The 25,689-nt window shown below is 40.7% G+C and overlaps 1 protein-coding gene across 3 annotated transcripts in view; it reads right to left on the reverse strand.

Moving 5' to 3' along the window:
* Window positions 1-7,475: 7,475 nt before the first annotated feature.
* The window catches only part of LOC141106072 (hexokinase HKDC1-like), a 57,153-nt gene continuing 38,939 nt past the window's right edge, over window positions 7,476-25,689 (reverse strand). For all 3 annotated transcript variants that reach the window (XM_073596464.1, XM_073596465.1, XM_073596467.1), the window contains 7 exons: window positions 24,546-24,665; window positions 20,923-21,018; window positions 20,698-20,797; window positions 19,784-19,967; window positions 11,458-11,613; window positions 9,948-10,181; window positions 7,476-8,459 (listed from right to left, as the gene is read on the reverse strand). In XM_073596464.1, the coding sequence (XP_073452565.1) occupies window positions 8,288-8,459; window positions 9,948-10,181; window positions 11,458-11,613; window positions 19,784-19,967; window positions 20,698-20,797; window positions 20,923-21,018; window positions 24,546-24,665 (1,062 nt within the window). In that variant the 3' untranslated portion in view covers window positions 7,476-8,287. The remainder of the gene's footprint in view (window positions 8,460-9,947; window positions 10,182-11,457; window positions 11,614-19,783; window positions 19,968-20,697; window positions 20,798-20,922; window positions 21,019-24,545; window positions 24,666-25,689) is intronic.

Genomic DNA, 25,689 nt, shown 5'->3' on the forward strand with positions numbered 1-25,689 from the left:
TTTTTCTGCCTCCAAATGACCCTCTATGTTGGCCTATATGTCCATTCACACATAGGTGTTTACAGGAGTTTAGAGGCAGAGGTGTTTAGAGAGAAAAAAAAAACCACATCACTTGTGCATTCAAGAGAGGAGCGTTTTGGCAGAAAAAATTCCTGATGCGTCTAAACGTACCTAAGCGCTAGGTGCGTTTTGCGCTTGAGCATTTTTTAATTTTAAAGGGCAGAATAAATACTCTGGCCAATGAAATGAAAAAACACCCAAGCGCTTAAAGCTCCTAAACACATTTGTAAAAATGCGGCTTAGGTATGTTTTTTAAGGCACTTTTCTCCTGCTGGGGATAAACATTTACAAGAGCCCCAGTGTGCATTAGGCCTTATACAGAATTTAAATCACATCAACAGTTTTCAAAGCACTGCACAATATATGGTCTTTCTCCTGTATTCTTCCTCCAGCAAACACACATTTATCTCTCCTCTATATCCCTCCTCCAGCGCACACACACACATTGTTCTTTCCCCTGTACCCCTCCTCCAGCGCGCACACACATCAGTCTTTCCCCTGTATCCCTCCTCCAGTGCGCACACACACATTGGTCTTTCCACTGTATCCCTCCTCCAGCACACACACACACAGACATAATGTTCTTTCCCCTGTATCCCTCCCTCTAGCACACACACATTGATCTTTTCCCTGTATCCAGCATGCACACACACACATTGGGCTTTCCCCTGTATCCCTCTCCTCCAGTGCACAAACACATTGGTCTTTTCGGTTTCCCTCCTCCAGTGCGCTCTCAAACACATTGGTCTTTCCCCTGTATCCCTCCTCAAGCGCACGCACACATTGTTCTTTCCCCTGTATCCCTCCTTCAGCGCGCACACACATTGGTCTTTCCCCTGTATCCCTCCTCCAGTGCGCACACACACACATTGGTCTTTCCACTGTATCCCTCCTCCAGCGCACACACACACACACAGACACAATGTTGTTTCCCCTGTATCCCTCCCTCCAGCACACACACATTGATCTTTTCCCTGTAACCAGCACGCACGCACGCACGCACACACACACACACACACACACACACACACACATTGGGCTTTCCCCTGTATCCCTCTCCTCCAGTGCACACACACATTGGTCTTTTCTGTTTCCCTCCTCCAGTGCGCTCTCAAACACATTGGTCTTTCCCCTGTATCCCTCCTCCAGCGCACACACACATTGGTCTTTCCCCTGTATCCCTCCTTCAGCGCGCACACACATTGGTCTTTACCCTGTATCCCTCCTCCAGTGCACACACACACACACACACATTGGTTTTTCCCATGTATCCCTCCTTCAGCACACACACACACACAATGTTCTTTCCCCTGTGTCCCTCTTCCAGCACACACACACATTGGTCTTTCCCCTGTATCCCTCCTCCAGTGCACACACACATTGGTCTTTTCTGTTTCTCTCCTTCAGTGCGCTCTCACACACATTGGTCTTTCCCCTGTATCCCTCCTCCAGCACACACATTGGTCTTTACCCTGTATCCCTCCTCCAGCGCACACACACACACACACACACACACACACACACTGGTCTTTCCTGTTTCCCTCCTTCAGTGCGCTCACACACACATTGGTCTTTCCCCTGTTTCCCTCCCCCAGTGCGCTCACACACACACAATGGTCTTTTCCCTGTATCCCTCCTCCAGCACACACACACATTGGTCTTTCCCGTGTATCCCTCCTCCAGCGCGCATACACATACACACATTGGTCTTTCCCCTGTATCCCTCCTCCAGCACACGCATACATTGGTCTTTCCCCTGTATGCCTCCTCCAGAGCACACATACAATGGTTATTCCCCTGTATGCCTCCTCCAGCACACATATTGAGCTTTCCCCTGTATCCCTCGTACAGTGTACACACACTGGTTTTTCCCCTGTATCCCTCCTCCAGTGTGCACGCACACACATTGGTCTTTCATGTTTCCCTTCTCCAGCGTGCGCGCACACACTGGTCTTTCCCCTGTATCCTTTCTCCAGCATGCACGCACACACACATTGGTCTTTCCCCTGTATCCCTCCTCGCTCACACACACACGCACACACACACACACACACACACACTGGTCTTTCGTCAGAAACCATGAATCAGACAGACAGAAGTACAGTTAAATCACACTTGTTTAATAATAATAATAAAAAGGTAAACAGAGTAAACATAGTCAAAACATAGCCAGAGTTCAGGAACCGGAACGGATAGTCAGACAAGCCAAAACGTCAGGGAGTCAGAGATGAGCGTAGTAGAACAGCAAGCAGGATCTGGAGCCAGAAGGAATGTCAGCCAAGCAAGTCTTTAATGGGAACACAAGAGAGCATCTCTAGAGATGTGACCAAGGCAAAGGCAGAGATCATCTGGTCTGGATGGCTTAAGTAGGCAGGACTGAGGAGCAGGATATCATCAACAGGTGAGTCACTGTGGAGAGAAAAGAGCTGGCAATTAGCTGACAGCTGAGCGGCCAGCTTTGAGAAGGAAGTACTGAGCCCAGCCCTGACATCTGTCCCCTGTATTCCTACTCCAGCGTGTGCACACACACACACACATTGGTCTCTCCCCTGTATCCCTCCTCTAGCGCGCACACACACACATTGGTCTTTCCCCTGTATGCCCCCCTCCAGCGCACACACACACACACACATTGGTCTTTCCCATGTATCCCTCCACACACTGGTCTTTCCCCTTTATCCCTCCTCCAGTGTGCGCACACACACACATTGGTCTTTCCCCTGTATCCCTCCTCCAGCTCACACACACATTGGTCTTTCCCTGTTTCCCTCCTCCAGCTCACACACACACACACACACACACATTAGTCTTTTCCCTGTATCCCTCCTCCAGCTCACACACACATTGGTCTTTCCCCTGTTTCCCTCCTCCAGCTCACACACACACACACTGGTCTTTACCCTGTATCCCTACTCCAGCGCACACACACACATTGGTCTTTCTCCTGTATCCCTACTCCAGCGCACACACACACACAGGTCTTTCCCCTGTATCTGTCCTCCAGCACACACACACACTGGTCTTTCCCGTTTCCCTCCTCCAGCGCGCACACACACACACACTAGTCTTTCCCCTGTATCCCTCCTCCAGCGCACACACACATATATTGGTATTTCCCCTGTATGCCTCCTACAGCGCACACACACATATATTGGTATTTCCCCTGTATGCCTCCTACAGCGCACACACCACCACAAATATTGGTGTTTCCCCTGTATCCCTCCTCCAGCACACACACACACACACATTGGTCTTTCCCCTGTATGCCTCCTCCAGCTCACACAAACATTGGTCTTTCCCCTGTATCCTTCTTTCAGCGCGCACACACACTGTGTTCTTTCCCCTGTATGCTTCCTCCAGCGCACACACACACAAACACACATTGGTCTTTCCCCTGTATCCCGCCTCCAGCGCACACACACACACACACATATAATATTGGTGCTTCACCTGTATCCCTCCTCCAACTCACACACGCACACAGACATTGGTCTTTCCCCTGCATGCCTCCTCCAGCGCGCACAAACACATTGGTCTTTGACCTGTATGCCTCCTCCAGCTCACACACACATTGGTCTTTCCCCTGTTTCCCTTCTCCAGCTCACACACACACACACATTGGTCTTTCCCCTGTATCCCTACTCCAGCGCACACACACACATTGGTCTTTCTCCTGTATCCCTACTCCAGCGCACACACACATTGGTCTTTCCCCAGTATCCCTCCTCCAGCGTGCGCACACACACACAGGTCTTTCCCCTGTATCCCTCCTCCAGCGCACACACACACTGGTCTTTCCCGTTTCACTCCTGCAGCGCGCGCGCACACACACACACACACACACACTAGTCTTTCCCCTGTATCCCTCCTCCAGCGCACACACACATATATTGGTATTTCCCCTGTATGCCTCCTACAGCGCACACACACATATATTGGTATTTCCCCTGTATGCCTCCTACAGCGCACACACCACCACAAATATTGATCTTTCCCCTGTATCCCACCTCCAGCACACACACACACACACATTGGTCTTTCCCCTGAATGCCTCCTCCAGCTCACACAAACATTGGTCTTTCCCCTGTATCCTTCTTTCAGCGCGCACACACACTGTGTTCTTTCCCCTGTATGCTTCCCCTAGCGCACACACACACAAACACACATTGGTCTTTCCCCTGTATCCCGCCTCCAGCGCACACACACACACACATATAATATTGGTGCTTCACCTGCATCCCTCCTCCAACTCACACATGCACACAGACATTGGTCTTTCCCCTGCATGCCTCCTCCAGCGCGCACAAACACATTGGTCTTTGACCTGTATGCCTCCTCCAGCTCACACACACATAGGTCTTTCCCCTGTTTCCCTTCTCCAGCTCACACACACACACATTGGTCTTTCCCCTGTATCCCTACTCCAGCGCACACACACACATTGGTCTTTCTCCTGTATCCCTACTCCAGCGCACACACACATTGGTCTTTCCCCAGTATCCCTCCTCCAGCGCGCGCACACACACACACAGGTCTTTCCCCTGTATCCCTCCTCCAGTGCACACACACACTGGTCTTTCCCGTTTCCCTCCTGCAGTGCGCACACACACACACACACACACTAGTCTTTCCCCTGTATCCCTCCTCCAGCGCACACACACATATATTGGTATTTCCCCTGTATGCTTCCTCCAGCGCACACACACAAACACACATTGGTCTTTCCCCTGTATCCCGCCTCCAGCGCGCACACACACACACACACACACACATATATATATATTGGTGCTTCACCTGTATCCCTCCTCCAACTCACACACGCACATTGGTCTTTCCCCTGCATGCCTCCTCCAGCGCGCACAAACACATTGGTCTTTGACCTGTATGCCTCCTCCAGCGCGCACAAATACATTGGTCTTTGACCTGTATGCCTCCTCCAGTGCGCACAAATACATTGGTGTTTCCCCTGTATCCCTCCTCCAGCACACACACACACACACACACACACACACATTGGTCTTTCCCCTGTATCCCTCCTCCAGCACGCAAACACACTGATCTTTCTCCTGTATCCCTCCTCCAGCGCACACACACATCACACATTGGTCTTTCCCCTGTATCCCTCCTCCAGTGCATACACACATTGGCCTTTCCCCTGTATGCCTCCTCCAACACACACACACTGGTCTCTCCCGTTTCCCTCTTCCAGTGCGCGCGCGCGCACACACACACACACACACACACAGGTCTTTCCCCTGTATCCCTCCTCCAGCGCACAAACACACACACACACACATTGGTTCTTCCCCCTGTATCCCTCCTCCAGCTCACACACACACATTGGTCTTTCCCCTGTATCTCTCCTCCAGCGCGCGCGCACACACACACACATTGGTCTTTCCCCTGTATCCCTCCTCTAGTGCACACACGTTGGTCTTTCCCCTGTATCCTTCCTCCAGCGCGCGCACACACACACACACACATTGGTCTTTCCCCTGTATACCTCCTCCAGCGCACACACACACAAACACACTGGTGTCTCCCTCCTCCAGCGTGCGCACACACACACACACACACACACACACACACACACACACATTGGTCTTTCCCTTGTTTTCCTCCTCCAGCGCCCACATACACACACATTGGTCTTTCCCCTGTATCCCTTCTCAAGCATACGCACACATTGGTCTTTCCCTGAATTACTCCACCAGGTCACACACATTGGTCTTTCCCCTGTATACCTCCTTCAGTACACACATACTGGTCATGCCCCGTATCCTTCTTACAAAACACACACACACACACACACACACACTGGCATAGCTCCTAAATGTCCCTGATTTCGAGGGACTGTCCCTGATTTGGAACAATGTCCCTCTGTCCCACTTTCCTCCTCATTTGTCTCTCATTTTGGTCTGATCTATATAGTTGTATATAAAATGCACTACCTATTAAAAAGGGTTTTACATTGCTAAACCTTTCATCCTATTTCTAAATGGCTGCATTTGTAAATTTCACAAGCCAAAATAAAGGAATAGTAGAGATAAAACAAAGCACTTGTGGGTTTAACTTTTTTTTTTTTTACAATTCTCCTTTAAGGGGGGCATGGTAGGGGGTGTGTCCTATGCCTACATATTTTTGCTAATAGGTGTTTCCTCATTCCTATCTCAAAAAGTTGGGAGGTATGCATTGGTCTTTTTCCTGTATCCTTCCTCCAGCACCACACATTGGTCTTTTTTCCTGTATCTCTCCTGCAGCACACATCCTTCATTTTCTCCTCCTGACTCCTCAGTCTGCAGTCACACGCTCCCCCCACACAGATTGCATAATTAAGACTGCATATGTCCTCCCAAAAGACATTGCACACTTAGCAGTGAACGCAGATACAGTGTGGAGGTTCAGCACTCAGAACGAAGCCCACTTCAGCAGCAGTCTCTGCCTCCTCTGCAAACAAAATTTTTCATTACTTCTCAGTGTTATTCCAGGATTGTGTTTGTGTGTGCTATAGTCTATTAAATATGCTATTTCACCTATATTCTGTACTCAGCACACAAACATCACTCCCTAATATAGTATAGATTCTCCCTCTCTATGCTACAACTCTCAATGTCTCAGGGTGTCTTGGTAATTCCAGATTTGCAAAGATATTACTTTGCCTCTCAACTGGTGTATATGCTATGGTGGCATTGAACCTCTCTCAAATCTTATTCATAGACAAACCATGCACACCACTTCTACCTTGACTATGCCTCTTAAAAGTTTGAAAAAATATCACCAGTTACTTCCACAAAAACCAAAGCTTTATCTCCTAAAAACCCGATCTGGTATAAACCAAGGGTTCAATACTTTTTGACAGTTGTACAGATCTCAGTGGGTTAAAATAGGGCTCAGATATGTCCATCAGACTTATAGATCTTCTTGCCCACAGCAGTGACCAGTACGGATATCAATGTCCCATATGGTGATTCACTGTAACGGTGAATCCAAACTTCTGACTATCAAATTCAGACCATTGTATCGCCTCTGCCACTCATCTCCAGCAGGATGGTAAGTCTGAAATGCTCACAGCAGCCAATACGGGAAGACAGACTGTCCACTAACAGTGAGTGGAGCCTCCAAAACATTCACACACAGTTAATGGACAGGGCAAGGGAAAACAGTGTGTCCTACTTTGGGACTGCTGAACAATGCGCTGGTAGTGGCTGCTGTGCTTCAACTGGGCTGGGTTTCAGTGCTCTGTTATAGGGATGGCCCTGCAAACACCACTGGTTCTGGGGGGATGAGACTTAAATCTGGGGTGTGCAGCCTACCTCAGCACCACCCTAGATTTGGCGCTGAATAAAATACATTAAAATAGCATAAAATATACCATAAGACAGTAAACTACAGTAAATAAATGAAATGGATAAAAGTACTGTTTAATCTCATGTTTTATTATTTTCTATACTGTAAGTAAACTATATGTACAGAAAGTTACATGGCCATAACAAGAATATACTATTGGTATCTTCCCAAACAATTCCATATGCAAAAGGTAGTTTTGCCACCTTACATGTACAATACTTGATGGAAAAGAAACCAAGGCCCCATTCACACCTGCACATTCCAGCAATGAGTGACATGCTTGTGGTGCCATTAATTCTTACAGGCACCCCAATTCTTACTAATTGTACTTACTGCCACCCCAATCATGGCTAGCAAGCACTCATTTTCTTGAGCATCAGAACGCACTAAAACAAGCGAGGCTCGCAAAAAAACGTGCTGGAGCTACTTTGGCGTGTTTGTCACATAAAGGGAAGCACATTCAAATGAACGGGCTGCCCTATGCTGTTATGCAAAAAAAAAAAAGCACATAAGCTTGATGCACAGGTGTGAATGGGTCCTAAGGCAGTAGACAGTGGCATGTTCTTATTGCTATACTGCCGAAAAGAGCAAAAAGAAGTCTTGTTAGGCAGTTCCAGCAACCAATGACTGGAAAGAATAGAAAAAAGGGGGGGGGGTGGCGAGAGGGTGTTGATAAAGTTTGTGTATCTTCTTGTGTCATACTTGCAACTTCTATGTCTCGTTGGTACGCACTTATACCTTTCTCCAATAGTTGTAGAGCCACAGAAATTTGAAGGCAATTCTTGGGGATGGATGTAAAAGCCAACAAGTTCCCCAGACTGCTGTCATGTTCTGGCTTACAATAAATATCAGGGGCTTTTTTTTGGTTTTCAGTTATGTTTTACAAGTTTAGGCCAATAGAATTCTTATTCTCTTCTCCTTGACTGTGAAAACGTTTGGCCACCGCAGTAATCAGCGCTGCTCCCTTCCCACTCCCATCTTCAGATAGCAAGATGGTCACATCACATTCTGGTGACAATTTCTTCACGGTTTCCTGCAAAATCCTGGAAAAACTAAGAAGAGACAAGCATTTGTTAATACCTCCAGTATATAGACATATTCAATGCCTGTTTCTTAAATGATTTAGATGGCTTCTTATATATTAGACATGTGCAATTCGTTCAGTTCCGAATTCGTTTAACAAATTTCCAAGTTTTTCCATTTCCAAAAATTTCCGAAATCCGGAAATTGGAAAATTCGAAATCCGAAAATTTGAATTTTCGAATTTCCGAATTTCTGAAAAAAGCAAAAGAAGAACGAAAACTAAGGAAAACTAAGGAAAACGAACTTTGAAATTTCGCAAATTCGAAATTTCGCAAATTCAGAAATTTGAAGATGCGAAAATAAGAATGAAAATCTCAAAATTCAAAAGAATGAAAATCCGAAAACCTGAAAATCTGAAATAACTACTATTAAATTATAGGTATTGGAATTTCCTTTCAAATTTGGCTGTTAGTGAACGCAACGAGTACGAATTTATCCGAAGTTAAGAATTATCCGAAATAACAACTGCCACGAATGGAACGTAACGATCTAATAAAAATAAATAACAATAATAATAATAAAACCTTTTTTATTGTTATTATGTTCCATTCCATTTGTTTAGATGCGGCATCTGTTATTTTGGATAATTCGCAACTTCAGATAAATTTGTATTAGTTACATTCACAAACAGCCAAAGTTAAAAGGAAATTCCAACACTTATAATTTAATAGTTAGTTATCATTAGTTAGTTATTTCGAATTTTACTGATTTTCTTTCCTTTTTTAGATTTTCGAATTTCCGAAAATTCGGAAATTTGAAGATTCGGAAATATGAATTTTAGAAAATTAGAAAATTCGTAAATCCGAAATTCGGAAATGCGAATTTTCGGATTTCCAAATTTCTGAAAAAAGCAAAAAAACTAATGAAACCAAAACAAAAATTTTTGTCAGTGCACACCTATTAATTATCTGCTAGGCTGTAGTGAGATTACTGATGTACAAAAAACTTTGGAAATGTCAGCTTGCAGTGGTGGCAGTATGATGTGTCTTGCCATCAAGTCATGATATATTTAAAATCATCACTGACCAATACAATGAAACAGTCAGATTATCATTCTAACTGAAGATTTGGTGGTATTTTGGAGCCTTTGTTGGCTAACTATGCTGCATCATCTGTGGGAAGTAGAAGTAAAAATATTACACAAGGAAGTCGTATAAAAATTCTAAATTAGTCTTTTAAGGGATACCCATATATTTTATATAGTAATGGCTACCACTTTATGATTCATGTCATTTACTTTCTGATTAAAGGTAAATATACTGGAAATTCTCTGAAGTGCCATAAACCCCAACGGTGGCATAAAGTAGGCTATAATATGTTATATAGTACAGAACACAGAAAAATGTCAAACTTCATACATACCAATAATGCTTGCAACGCCTAACTTATACATTTTTTTATGAACATTTGTTTGCTGTTCTTTGCATATGCAATTGATTAAAATAATAATAACTTACTGTGGATGTAATTTGTATAAGGTCCCATCAACACCAACAGTAATTTTGAGATGGTCTAGGCCCCGGTTTTCTCTTATTTTATCTACAACAGCCGCCAACCCAGCCCCACATAACTTTGCTGCTCTTGTTGATACAGCTCCACAAACTTCCTTTACAATGATACTGTCATCACATGTACTGTCCAAACCCAGCTGCTGCAGGATCTTCCTGACTTGAAGGAGGGCTAGACGATCACTGGGTAAAAAAAATACATATAGGGTTTTGGTAAACTATACATACAAGGAGATGTAAACAGTATAGTCAAAGTATACAACTGAACAAAGCACAGACATGCCACCACAAACATATAACTTAAGCCCAATAGCTTAATTTGCCCACTATTACATTTTGTAACAGCATGTCTACTGGCTTGCGAAGAGAAGCAAAAAAGGAAACTTGACTTAGTTTCCTGATGCTTGATATGTGTTCTGAAGTGGTCAGGGTACAAAAACAGTGTTCAGCAAAAAGGCTTAATATATTAGTTGTTTAATTTTTTTCCACTGGGGCCACACATCCTCAGTAAACCATAACCAACCTCAATCCTCATGTCTTAAAAATTAATACTGGAAGTAAACATTCTGTGACTGAGAATAAACTGATCTTCTACAGTATGTACATTTATACTGGTTTATATCAACGAATCTGATTCCACATCCTGCTGTCCAATACATATAAAATTTTACATGGAGTACCGCAGTTCAGAGCACACAAAAATAATGTTAAATACCACAGTATAAATGCATATTCAGGTTTCAACTGTTGTTCTCCACCCGCTACACAGTCCTTACATATCTCCCTGTGCTGTGATGCATCTTCCTGCATTGTGAAGGACAGAAACTGAAGGAGATTTACCATTTTACAGCTTTAGGGAAACCTCCTAATGGAGATCTATCAATTTTCTCTGGGACTGGAAAACAAAGACACTAGGGATGAAAATATGGGCCAACTTTTAAACAAACACTGTCCATTGCTTTATATAAGGGGGGCCCAGAGAGAAGAAGATGACAAAAAAGATGGAATGGAACAAGAGGCCAGATAGAAGTATAGATGAAAAGGGACAAAAGGGTACACAAGTTAACACATCTGATAATTTGTTTTCTTCAGACCTCCCGCTTGACTCCTGTCCTAAGGATCCCAGACTTCCCATCAGGAATTTTTATGGTCTATGGGGACACGAGTGGATACAAAAAAATAAAAAAAAAAACAGGCCAGAAAAAGATAGGGACTTCACTACCTGTAGTGTGCTAGTTAGGAGCTGTAATAATACAACTGCACTGCTAAGATACAAAGTCAAAAGAATTCTTTATTTTTATTAGGGAAACATAAAACCTTAACAGGAGTTCTAATGCTTCCCCACTCTATTTTAAACCAGAAAAAAAAGATGTTTTGCCTGAATGTACATGTTATACCGTATGTTTAATCAATTAAGCATTTGAAAATTAGTAAAAAGATACTTGATAATGATAATAACCTTTCAATTTGAGACAAAAATTTTGTTTCAAATATGCCTTTTGTCCTTAGCCTTTCAGATATCTGACCACGAAATAAGAGACCTTTTTTAGTTAGGTCAATTAAAATTTGTCTCACAATTTCTCCGAGGTACATGCCACTGGTCATCTTTTCATATCTGTATAGAGCGGAAACATATATATTAAATTAAATGTCTGTATGGCAAATATAACAGTTTTATAAGAGAATAAACCTGACTACAGGTACTCTTCAATTAACGACCAGGTTCCGTTCCAATGACCAGGTCATTAAACGAATTGGTTGTTAAACGAGGAGCCACAAGTAATCAATATTTTAAGCATTCTTAACTACTCTATTGTATTGTGAAAAGAGGTCTAAATACAAATCTCCAGCTCAATAACTTTGTTTTAATTTGCATAAGTACAGAATACAAATGAAAATTTGGTACTGTACTGTACAATACAATGATGTACAGCCTGTCGTTCGTGTAGGGAGAGCTGGTCGTAAGTCCGAGTGGTCGTTAAACAGGTAAGTCGTTAAACGAGGAGTAATCTGTACATGGAACTTGTATACTTATCTTCATTAACACTAATGTTTTTCACATTTGTATAACTGTTACAGCCTCCATAATATATTGAAGTAATAATATATTGAAGATCAACCAGCGCTAATCATATATGATTTAACAATAAGCAGCTATGGTACTGAGGGTAAAATTTATCAAATCTCTAAACAAAAATATTCACAAAAAAGCAGTACAGCGCATAAACACTACTTAAGGGGGCAGGAGGCGGAGCCTAGCGGAGCAGACATGCATTGTTAGAGCTCCACACCGCTGAGGAGAGAAGAGAAGGACAAAGCGGAGCCTGCAGGCTCAAAAGGTATCCATTTGAACCTTTTTGCCCCAGGGAACAAACTGTGAAAGTTTGGGCAGGAAATATGGTACTGGGAGGAAACCGTGGCAGAAATAAAAATCACCTCACAAAGAGCTCACAGGCACTCACTGCAGCTGAAGCAGCTCCAGTCACCTCACAAGATACAGCATCAGGGCGCTCTCACAGACAGAAAATGTCACAGCAAGACTCTCCATTTGAGTCAGATACAGAACAAATCCTCTCACAAACTTCTCCACAAGCCTCCTCAGTATCCCCAGTAATATTATTACAATTTGAAAAGATGCTTCATAAGGCTTTAAAACAAACCTCAGACCAAATAACAAACAGCCTAACCAAAGAAATAAGAGATCTGGGAAACCGCACCGCAGCCTTAGAAATAAAAATGGATGAAATTGAAATTACAACCCAAGAAAATATAACAGAATTGGAACAATTAAAAAAAGAGAATTTAATACTTCAAACTAAGCTCGAAGATTACGAAAATAGAGCCAGACGTTCAAACTTGCGCATAAGGGTAATACCTGAAACTGTGACAGACCTGCAATCTACTATTACTGCTCTATTACAAGAACTAAAGCCAGATATCCCTATTGAACGTTTAGAACTGGACAGAGTACACAGAGCCCTCACAGCCAAAAAGAAAGATGGACCCACACGTGATATAATCACAAAATTTCATTATTACAGAACGAAAGAACAAATACTAATTGCTGCAAGAGAAAAAAAGGAACTTAATTTTCAAGGACACAATTATCAAATTTTTGCTGACCTATCCCAACTTACTATTACTAAAAGACGATCCATGAAACCCCAACTAATGGAACTGCAACGCCACAACATTATGTATCAATGGGGCTTCCCCTTTTCAGTCAGATTTAACTACCAAGGTACAATTTACAGAAGCAGATGAGCAGATGAACTACAACAAACCCTTTTAAAATTTAATCTGACAGAACCCACAAGCAGCAACACTCCCACATGCAGAAGAATGGCATCATCTTCACCTTCAGGCAGCACCCAGAAAATTCCAGAACAAAATGGGAATCATCATTCTCACAAAAGAGGCCGTTATGCCACATCATCCATGGACCAAGAAGATTCAATGGACTGACATCCTAATTCCTGATATCTCTTCATTTTTTATACTAAGAGATGGTTCTCTATAAAAAACCTATATTTATAACTGAATGTAACTGCATTCTGATAGTCACACACTGTGTGGGATCATGTTACATTCCAGTTATATTTCTTATTACTTCTGATTCATATAGCCTTAGAATATATAAGTGAAATAAGGAAATTCTTGTTCAGTTATATATTATCAGGTAATAACAATAGATTTATTACTTTTTAGGACAAATATGTTCAATAATCCAGAAGTAATGGAAGCTTTTTTTTTTTTTTTCTTTCTTTTCTTAAAACAAATATATTATTACCCAACTAGTTCCTAGAATTATGTTTTTGTTTATTCTAATCTGAAGCAATACAACCTCAATTTTATGAATTAACATATCTAAACAGTTACATATGAATAAAATATGTAATTGTTTACTCTAAAAGGGTTAAAATCCCAAAATAATTCAAACTATCTTCATCAATACCAAAGTTATTAACAGTACCTTTCTAACTGAATTATTTAGCCTAGGGCAAGACTAACCATATACAACCACCCTGGAATAAATAATTTCAACAAAAACTATATTCTGCACTCCAACTAATGAAACATCATTTTGATGTCTTTTGACATAGCACTTCTCTCCTGTAAGCGGAAGATCCGTGTACCCCCATTAGCCCTCCTCATTCTCCCAACCATATTATGTGGGAGTGTGACGAAGGCACTTATTCCCCTGAGAGAGATATTTATTCTCTTTCACGGGTAAATTGTGATTACTTGCAAAAAATAATTTATACAATGTATCATCTAATCTCATATGTTTTTTGTTTACTCTTTACTCCAGAATTCACTGGTTTCTTTTCTATCTATTCATCTCTTCAGTCCACACAGGTTGATCTGCGCAGTCAGCTCTGCATAACAAAAAGTAAGTCAAAACTATTTGATCTATTGCCATGGCACCACTGAATATACTTTCCCTGAATGTTCAGGGAATAAATGTCCCTCAAAAAAGGACCAAAGCCTTCCGTACTTTCCATAACAAGAAGGCTCACATAGTATGCCTCCAAGAAACACACTTCACCAAAGATTCTACTCCAAAATATATTTCTCCTTTTTATCAACAAATTTACACGGCTTCTGCCTGTACCAAGCAAAGGGGAACTCTAATTGCATTTCACCGATCCACACCATTCACCTTATCATCAGAAATTAAAGACCCAGAAGGTAGATACCTGATACTCATGGGTTATATAATGGATACAGCAATCACGGTGATTTCCTACTACGCTCCTAACAAACAACCTACACCATTCCTCTCACATATATTACAAGTGATTAATACACACAAAATAGGAACAGTGATAATGTGTGGGGATTCGAACCAGGTCCTCCTCCCATTTCTAGATAAATCACCTTTTACACCATATAAAAATAACCTCTAGATTACCTTTTTCTCAACTTCTTTCCAAATACAATCTGGTAGATTCATGGAGAGAAAGTAACCCAATGAAAAAGAAATTCACTTATTTCTCGCACCCTCATCAAACCTTCACCAGAATAGATCATATTTTTCTAACAATAGGAATGATACCAGAAATTATTGTATCAGATATAATTCCGATTCCGTGGTCTGATCATAATGCAGTATACACTACTATAGCCTCAGCCATACCAAAAGCGCATGACCCAACGTGGTACTTACCGGACATAATGCTCAAACACCCACTACATCAGATGGCCATTGAACAAGCTTTAAAGGAATACATATCAATTAATAATACAACAGACATCTCCCCAATAACACTGTGGGAAGCTCATAAGCCTGTCTTGCGTGGTACAATACAAAGACAAATGGCACTATTTAAACGGGAACGCAAAAATCTAGCAAAAAAACTAGAACTCAATTTTAATGCAGCCTACATATCATTTCAAGATAATCCATCTCAGAGTACAAAATCTCATCTGGAAAAATCTAGATTGGAATACGATCTATTTCTCACTGAGTCAGTTGATAAATCCCTCAAATGCTCCAAACACAATTTCTACATGAATACAAACAAACCAGGTACATATTTGGCTCGGGCATTAAATTCAACTAACAAATCTTTCAAACCAATACGTTTGAAATTATCAAAAAATGTTTACACTTGTAATCCAGTTAAAATAGTCCATAAATTTCACTCACATCTCGCAACTTTATACAAGACAAACAATGAATTTAATCCTACAGAGGCTGAATCCTTCTTCTCAAAAATAACCTTACCTGAGTTATCTCAGAATCAAAAAAGCAGTTTGGATGAGCCTATAACTATAGATGAAGTTGCTAACGCCATAAAAGACCTAAAACTTAACAAAAGACCAGGCCCAGACGGCTACTCGGCTTTATACTATAAAACATTCTCAGAAATACTCTCCCCCATTCTCACTGAAACTTTTAACAAACTTCTAGATGGACATTCTTTTCGGCAAGAAACACTAATGGCAATTGTTTGTATGATCCCAAAACCCCTTTCTGATGATACTTCCTGTGTGAATTATCGGCCTATCTCTCTGTTAAACCTCGATATTAAATTATTAGCAAAAATAATAGCAAAACGCCTCAATAGCATTATAGGAAAATTAATACATAGAGATCAAGTAGGCTTCATGCCAAATAGACAGGCAGGCGATAATATACGCAGGGCAGTGTTATTGGCACATATTGCTAAAAAACGGAAAATCCCTTTATGTTTTCTATCTCTCGATATTAAGAGGGCATTTGACACAGTATCCTGGCAATATATGCAATATTCATTACAAAAATGGGGTTTTGGACCCCACTTTTTAACATGGATCAAAGCATTATATAATAAACCCAAAGCCTATATAAAATATGCTGGATACAAATCTGAAGCCTTTAATATCGAAAGAGGTACCCGACAGGGTTGCCCATTATCTCCCTTATTATTTGCCCTTATACTCGAACCCATGGCCCAATATATCAGAACAAACCAAACTATAACTGGCATTGAAGTAGGAGGTATTACACACAAATTATGTATATTTGCAGACGATATATTACTTTTTCTATCATCACCACAGGTCTCTGGTCCTAACTTAATACCAGCTCTTGATGGATTTGCAGCCCTATCCGGCCTTATGATTAATCCTAAGAAATGCCTAGTGCTTAATATTTCACTCACAAACATGGAATTGATCCCGGCTAGGGCTGCACTCCCATTCACATGGGCAGAAAAATCAATCCCATATCTTGGAATTCATTTAACAGCCTCTCATTCTGACTTATTCTCAACCAATTATCCTCCTGTATTAAGACAGATCACAAATCTAATAAAACAATGGTCGCAACTTCCTTTATCCTGGATGGGGAAGATTAATGCAATCAAAATGACTATTCTACCCAAATTGCTTTATCTATTCAGAGTCCTCCCTATTCCAATTCCTTCCTATTTTTTGAGAATAGTACAAAAAAGAGCAACTTCGTTTATATGGGGCTCTTCTAAACCACGTATACCTATACACACACTACATCTTCCCAAAAATAAAGGAGGCCTGGGATACCCTAATTTTACTAACTACTACAGAGCGGCACATTTGGCCAGTCTGTCCAAATACCATGCAAAACAGGAAATCCCATTATGGGTATTTATAGAGGCTTCAGAAAATGACCCTCTATTAATATCAAATTTATTATGGCTTGATCCTAAAGACCGCTTTAAAATTCATAATCCCATAACTAAACACTTCTTATCTCTCTGGGATAAACTAAAAACCAAATATCAGTTACAATCTCCACACAATCCTCTCCTTTCTTTTATCAGAAATCCGGCCTTTTATCCGGCATGGATCTACCCAAATTCTTTTAAAGCTTGGACAACATCAGGCATTCAGACACTAAATGACTTCATAGCATCTAAATCATTCCTTTCATTCCCATCGCTTAGAGAAAAATATGATCTACCAAACTCTGAGATATTTAGATATCTCCAAATCAAAAATTTCTATACACCATTCCTAAAGGGGGATACGCCATTATCCCAATTATCCATTTTTGAATCAATCTGTACAAAAGATCCATTTGCTAAAGGTACAATTTCATCACTTTATAATCAATTATATGGAGTACCAAATCTTAATAGACCCTCTTACGTTCAGAGGTGGGAGGAGGACCTGGGACGAACTTTAGAAGACACGGACTGGTCTAACATATGGCTCACATCTAAGTCATCTTCACCCAACATCTTAGCACTGGAGACAAATTATAAAGTCCTAACTCGCTGGTACCTTGTACCCGCTAGAGTGGCAAAATATTCACCTAATACCTCAGCTCTTTGTTTTCGAGGATGCCCAGAAATAGGCACATATTTACACATATGGTGGACGTGCCCAGTAATCCAAACCTTCTGGAAGGAAGTCTTCGTGATTGCATCTAAAATATTTAAAAAAATAATACAACCAGATCCATATTTAACTTTACTTAATCTAAAACCGGAATGGTTAACACTCTCTCAATTCAAACTTATGATCCAACTAATAACGGCTGCAAAACAAACAGTGGCCAAGGCATGGAAATCTCCTACATTGGTACTAGCAGAAACAATTCACAGAATGAATAATACAATGTCCCATGCTAAGATGGTAGCCATCGATCAAAATCAAATTCCAAAATTTGAAATACTTTGGCATCCTTGGATAAAACAACAGTTCCTGTCAAACTTCAATGACTCTGTCCTGTTGCCATGGTAACAGATTAAATGACTTACAGAGACACCCATTCTAAGGCTTCAAAGAGAACTAAAAAGAATAATAAACTGATGAGCGGGACAACCTTGTGGACCATACCTCTACCTTTCAACCCTTTTTCTTCTTTCTCTTTCCTTTTCTCCACCTTACGATTAAAGCTCATTATCAGAATTTATTTGACCTATATACACTCTACTTGTAAACAATATGTATAGTAGGTATAAATCATTTAAATACCTACAAAAGTAACTAAGGAAATTATATATATCTTTAATTTAGGTTTACGTGAACCCAATGTTTAATATTTGAAATTTCATGATATTTACCTATATAAACCCTACTGTAAAACAATGAGCTTACTTTATAGATCCTTGTAAACTTACTTTATGTATCTTTATAACATTGTATACTCAATAAACTTCTTTTGACAAGGAAAACACTACTTAAAAATCGACTAAAAAGTCCATAGTAAAGAATTTCCAACAAATGATCCAGTGGCACGAGTGACGTCCACACAAGATGAGTGACTGTTGTGAAACAAAACCTCCACCAACGGTGATACAAGCCGCTCACCTCAGCTGATGGACCCCTGAGTTAAATCAGTCAGGTCAAAGACAGCATTTCCCTCACAGGGATGTTAAACAGGAGCAGGTAGATTAGTTGCCGGTCAAATACCCAAAAGCTTGTAAAACTCGCAGTAGTCACATGGAATAAAAATAAAGAACATCTCTTCTAGGTGAGTTGTTTTTGGTTTTTTTCTACAATATGTTTATGTTCCAAAAGATTTTTAGGTCGACCCGAGCCTAGAGAAACTAGAAAAAAAATCTGCAACAAGTGAACACAATGACAGCAGAGGCTTTCTCCCGGGTGATGAAAATAAAGGCTTTTTAATCGTGCTCCCCCACTTCTCCGATTGAAATGCTGTCTTTGACCTGACTGATTTAACTCAGGGGTCCATCAGCTGAGGTGAGCGGCTTGTATCACCGTTGGTGGAGGTTTTGTTTCACAACAGTCACTCATCTTGTGTGGACGTCACTCGTGCCACTGGATCTTTTGTTGGAAATTCTTTACTGTGGACTTTTTAGTCGATTTTTAAGTAGTGTTTTCATGTGAATCTTAAAATGTAATTTTATGCGCTGTACTGCTTTTTGTGAATACATTTGTAAGTAATAGCACGTCTATTTGTGTTTTGTTTGTGAAATGCTATATGAACCATTTTGAGGGATCTGAAATAAAACCTTTGAATTTACAGTTGTATTTATTGCTTTTCACATGCATCCCATCAAAATAGCAGCTAAATCTCATACAGGACATAGAAAGCACAGTTTCTTAATATCATAAAGGACAGAGTATTTATGCAAAGAATTAATACATTTAATGTACCTTTTTGCTTCCCTCTAATGAGATAACATCCACTTGAACACAAGTATTTTTTTAATTACTTTTCTAAACTGGTTCCTCACTTTGATCAAACATCTGCAGTACATTAGTGTGGGCTTGCTTATTCATGACCTTTAATGTTGGTAACAGTATACCAATGCAATATTACAATGAGAACACCACATTCATGTTACCTTTGTTTTCCTGGATTCAGTGACTTCTCGTCCACATGTCTGTCATACTGGGTTTGGATGTCAGCCAGGCAATCATTGTCTCCAAAACCTCCCCATTCTGTGTTTATACACATTCTCCCTTCATCTCCTTCCAAAAACTCAATGTTCTTCATCTCTTCCATGTAACACAAATTGCTACCAGTACCTGAGGAAGACACATTACTTTTAGGTTAAACAGTACAACACAACATATTCCAGTGAATTACCAATGTACAGTAATTGGACAGTTCAACTCTGTTGGTATTGTTAGAGTGAAATGAGATGATGGCCACATGTTGGGCTGTCTCTGACATTTAAGCTAAACAGATATCCAATTGAATATCTAACTGTGTGGATGGAAGATGCAATAATTGGTGGGCTACATTAACATGTGTGTGAGTCTTTCAAACTATTACTACCAATGTCTCCAGGACTATATAAGCAGGCAACACCTGACCATACCTCCTATATATGCCAGATTTGACCATCAACACACCATGTTTGCAGATTGGACCACAGGAAGGAGACAGAAGTCTTAGTCTAGGCTGCATGATAACCTTACCATGTCCCTAGAAGGTTTGGATCTCTGATATAGCTTTCACATAGTATTCAGCACCTAAATTCCCTGTTTGTGTGGTATGCATGGTCACTGGACCTTCTCAACTATTGGATACTAAAATAAAAAGACACTTCTGAGGTATGTCTAATAGAAAAAAACAACCATAAACATTACTTCTGATATGGACCACCAGCTTTCTTAAGTACATTTTTAATGGTCAAAAAAAGTTAATAGTTTTATTTTAGCGATTTGTCCTGTATGATTAATAGCTATTTCCAGATAGATAATAACAGCACATTCTTAATTGTAGGAACTTATTGATGATCAGTGTAATTACCTGCAATGAGTCCAATCTCACAATTTGGGTCTTCATACCCACAGGTCATCATTGTCCCAACTGTGTCATTGACAATGGCCACAATGTCTAAGTCAAACTCCTTCAAAACAGAAAGGAACATGGGAGTGTGCTGCATGCTCCTTGTGCATTGTAAAATTACTGTCCAGTGATAAGCTTTTATCTTTATTTGTTATCAAATAGGTTTACAAAACTGAGATCACTTACATTTCTCCTCTTAATGGCTTCTCGCAACATATCTACTACGTCTTGCCCTTCACAATCTGTGGCCTTGAAACCTTTTGTCCATCCCACCAACGTTCCCTAAAGCAGATATAAATGGACTATCAGAATGGAACGATATTTTTAAAACAATTTAGTAGATTATTAGATAAGGAGGAGTTGGGCAGTCATAATTAGCAGGTATTTTGTATGAACTTGTTTCAGTTATGAGATGTGCTTCTTTATTCGGCTTGATTAATTTATTGCCAAATGAAAAAACTCAACTCATTTTCTAGGTTACTCAATAACATAAAAAAAAAAAAAAGACTAAACTCAGCTTGGCTGTCCGAACACCTGTCTGTGTCGGAGGTTAAATCTCAAATGCAATGGATACTGCTAAACGAGAAGTTAACAGCAAGACTTCAGGGCTACATGCCAACTTTTTATTGAGTCTGGAAACTGTGGATCTCCCACTACCTACTATGAAATGTTGATTGCCGTATACTGGAATTGTGATGGTTTCTACCCTCATATCTCATGGCAATTGTGGTCTGTGAATTCTCTCTGACCAAATCCCCTTCCACTCCTCCTACCACTGAGCCTCTATTTTCTATCTTTCTAATCTCCCTTCTTCGTTCCCTTCGCTCACTCTTCTGAACTATCTACTTCCCATCTTTTTCCTTCGTAATAATATTTGTAATGGTTGTTTCCAATAATTGAATATTACCACAAATCATTTATTATTTTTAATCTACAGTTTTTGTGTTCATGTTGGTTGCACGCATATACAATATATACTATATACTACTCCTAATAAAATAAAAAGCTTGAATAAGGAAAAAATACAAAATTCGTTAAGCAATAACTCATGTTATTTGCCACAATGATTATTTTTATCCATGTAATTGTAGCCAGGTGCTGGGCTACAGCAATATGGAGAAGGAAGCATTGCCTTATTCTTCTCCCCCTCAACTGAGATATTGATGTTATGCTGCACCACTCTCCTCTGGCCAGCAGGGGGAGAGCAAAAGCCAAGCAAGCCTATAGAATCCTAAGTGGAGCTCTGAAAATTTGAAACGGCAGCCATATAATGGCTACACTATAATGGTTGCACCAAGGACCCCATTATGCACTGTGCAGTAGGAGTCTTGGAGAGAGGATTTTTTTTTTAAACTGTTAGGGAAAGTTCTTCCTCTTAGCACCGAGGGAGTGCAGCTCTGTCTGGATATTTGTCTGTCAACTGGAGACCAAATTAGCAGAGATCTGAGCCTGAGACCGGGAGTGAGGATACCTGGGGACAGCACAGCACCGCCTACATCACAGCACCTGCACCACTTCAGCAGGGAGACTGGAGCATGCACTCAACAGAGAAAAATAGCATACACTAGCTCAACTGCTTAATCAGAGTTTAGAAGCTGGTGTGCAGGCTGGGAAATTCCATCCCCCAATATAGTATATTCACAATCAAGAAGCTGGCAGCTCAGTGAACTCTTTGTTGCTGAATCTTTACTGGCTACATATCACCCTCCGCTTTCCACCGCTGATTGCCAGAGGGTTTAAGGGAGAGACCGAGGGGCCCCCCTTCTATAGCAAGAGGTCACTGTAGCATCCTGGGGACTGGTTAGAGGGCTATTTGCCCATTGTTGATACTGCTAGCAGGTACAGAGCCACTGAGAGCAGGACACCAAGTGTACACAATCCTTACCAAACCCATACTGCACTCCATACTCTATTTCAAACCTAGACTGGACCTATACCAACCCTAAACTGTATTAAACCAAAACTTTACAGCATCTGAATCACATCTACCTTGCACCTATGCTGATACTTTACCATACCTTTATTGTACCTATACTGCTTGCAAGTTAACTGGGACTGTCGTTAAGTGCACCAACGATAGCCTTCAGAAGAACATTTCAAAAGACTGCCCCTCCCTTGATAATTATTCTGCAAGTCCCCTTTGCTACCATCTTCCTTTTTTTTTTTTGGACTGTGCATACCCAGTTGGTCTAGGACTAGCATCACCAACATAAATGCGCTCTAGCAGTATAGTTCCAGCACTCGGTAGATTAAGCTTTACTACTACTCACTGCTACACTTGTGGTGGCCTTGCTACTGTTTATGCTGATCTGGATGGCAAATGTTATTTTATGCCTAGACCATATTGTTATTCACTGTGTATGCTAAATTGTGTTATTATCCATTGTTAATCTATCTTATGTTTGCCTAGTTACCAACCTGGTTTGGTGTTTTCTTTGATGTATAACTACTATTGGGTATTAAAGTATTACTTTTGGTGATTATTGTATGTTTGTAGACTCAACCTGGTGTGTCAGAGGGGCTGAGGTTCTTGAAAAGGTTGAGAGAAAGAACAGAGGACCCACTCTATTCAGCGGCTCCTATGTGGGTAGCGCTTCAAAATTATTTTCAGCTCTCGTGGCTCAAAAACAGCAAATAGCGATTGTTATAGCTTAGTGTACTGAGATTTGTAAAATTCTGAGAGGAAGAATATAAAAAAATGCAGTCTTACATATTTAGAGCATATTTAAACCCAACAACAAAAAATAAATACACTGAGACTTGCCAGGCAGGCCTTAGATGTGGTGACTGTGAAAGTTTTTTTCACTTTATTTTCCCCTGGTGAATCTGCTAGTAACACACTTGCTAACCTAGGATGACAATACTCACTGTACAGAACAACAGAACCCCACCTCTTTGCTCTTTTCCATAACATGGAGAGGTGTGGTTCTGAAAGTTAAAGTGTAAGTCCAGGCAAAAATGAACTAACTCTAAACCTGCTCTCTGCCACATTCTAAAGCTAATCTATCTAACCCTGTAAAGCAAAAATCGCTGTACTTACCTATTCTGCAGCTGATCCAGTTTCCAGTGGCAGAAGCTGTGTGCAAGAGAGGATTGACAACAGCTGTGAAATGGATGAGAAGTGACGTCCCCCATAGACTTACTATGGGGCTTCTGTTGTCGGCTGCCTCTCCTGCACACGCCTACACACTGAAGCCACCGCTGACAGCTGATGCTGGGAGCAGATCGGCTCCAGAATAGGCAAGTATAGGGATTTTTGCTTTACAGGGTTAGATAGATTAGGTTTAAAATGTTGCAGAGATCTAGCAAGATCAATAGTTTTTTTTTCACTTTTCCAACAGATATAAAATATTTAACTCACTAAAAGGAATCAAAGCGAAGTTAATTGTGAAGTGTTTACATACTCTTTAATGTCATAATTATTCTTTATATATGCAGAAAACAGTCATCATACTTTCTTAGATATGCCATTTCTATAGTGAGGAAAGTTTGTATTTCTATTCTAGTGTGCTCATTAGGGAGATTTTCCCCATTTCATGTCCCAGGTGGCACCAGTTGCTAGGACAGAAAGTTACGAGAAACCTCTCCACAGGAGCAAAGACAGCGATAAAATCCTCCCATCCCTACTTAAAAAAAAGTGTTTTTGATTTATTTGCCTTTTTCCTGTTGATAACATTTACCCTTGCTTTCGATTCCAGGTAGAATCAGACACCAGGAGTAGAAGTGGAAGAGAAATCTTGTGCACTAGTAGCCCTTCCCCACTCTAAAATCGAAAAATGAAAAATTATGTTTTTTACAGTGAGACTCACCTTGTCAATCCGATCTTGTTTACATGGAAAGGAAAAAGTAAATCCCAATGGCAATGGAGCACCTTTAATTCCCATATAATCTAAGAATTCTGCAATGCATTCCACAATATGATCAAATAGCTAGAAAATAAATAATAAAAATGGATTACTACTAAATATATACAAGCCATTGTTATTAACATCCTGCCACCAAAGCATCCAGCTACTCATTGCTAGTTGTTACAAGCTTAAAATGGATTCATCAAGGTAGACAATGGGGTTGATTTGCTAAAGGTAAACAGGCTCTTCACTTTGCAAGGGTATTTCCCCCCTAGCTTAGTGTAGCACTGCCCCTTTGGGGGTTGCTTAGAATTGCATGTTCATGCGCCACCTTGACCCTGTGAACTTTCCTGCCCTCCTGACACTCTAGGTTCAGACATGTTGTGTATACCTTTAAATAACACACTGACACAATGCAGATTAATTAGCTCTCTCTGGTTTTACTTATTCAAGAGAAGAGTCTTGTAACAGGGTATTAATCAGCTAAAGTCCTGGATAAACATTCAAGACTCCGTTGAAAAGGACCCCTAAGGCAATTAAAAAAGGATTTTTTCAGCATACTTACCTGTAAAATCCTTTTCTTTGCATACATCATGACACAGAGAGTTAGGTTAATATTCATTACCTACTGGGTTATACGCCGTGTCTAGGTGAATGGACACTGGTAGACAAAGTCTTAGACAGGAAGTGATCTCCTATATAAACCCTCCCATACAGGAAGTACATCAGTTTTGTAGCAAGCACTGGATCCTCGAAAAAGAGGGGAGGCATCTCTGTGTCCCTAATGTACTCAAAGAAAAGTATTTTACAAGTAAGTATGACGAATAAATCCTATATTCATACATCATGGAAAACAGAGTTAGGCTAATATTCATTACCAACTGGGATGTCCCAGAGATATAGCCTTGAGGGGAGGGAGACACTCTGTCAAACAATAGCCATCAGACCTTATACGGCAACACGCAGTACACGGCAGCCGAAAGCCAAATCTTTGGCTGCTCGAACATCCACTTGATAAAATGTTGTGAACGTATGCACTGAAGACCAGGTGGCAGCCTTAAAAATCTGAGCCACGGATACCTGATGGCGAAAAGCCCAGGAGGTT

This window comes from Aquarana catesbeiana, linkage group LG08 (genome assembly GCF_042186555.1).
Source record: "Aquarana catesbeiana isolate 2022-GZ linkage group LG08, ASM4218655v1, whole genome shotgun sequence".
Classification (NCBI taxonomy): Eukaryota; Metazoa; Chordata; class Amphibia; order Anura; family Ranidae; genus Aquarana; species Aquarana catesbeiana.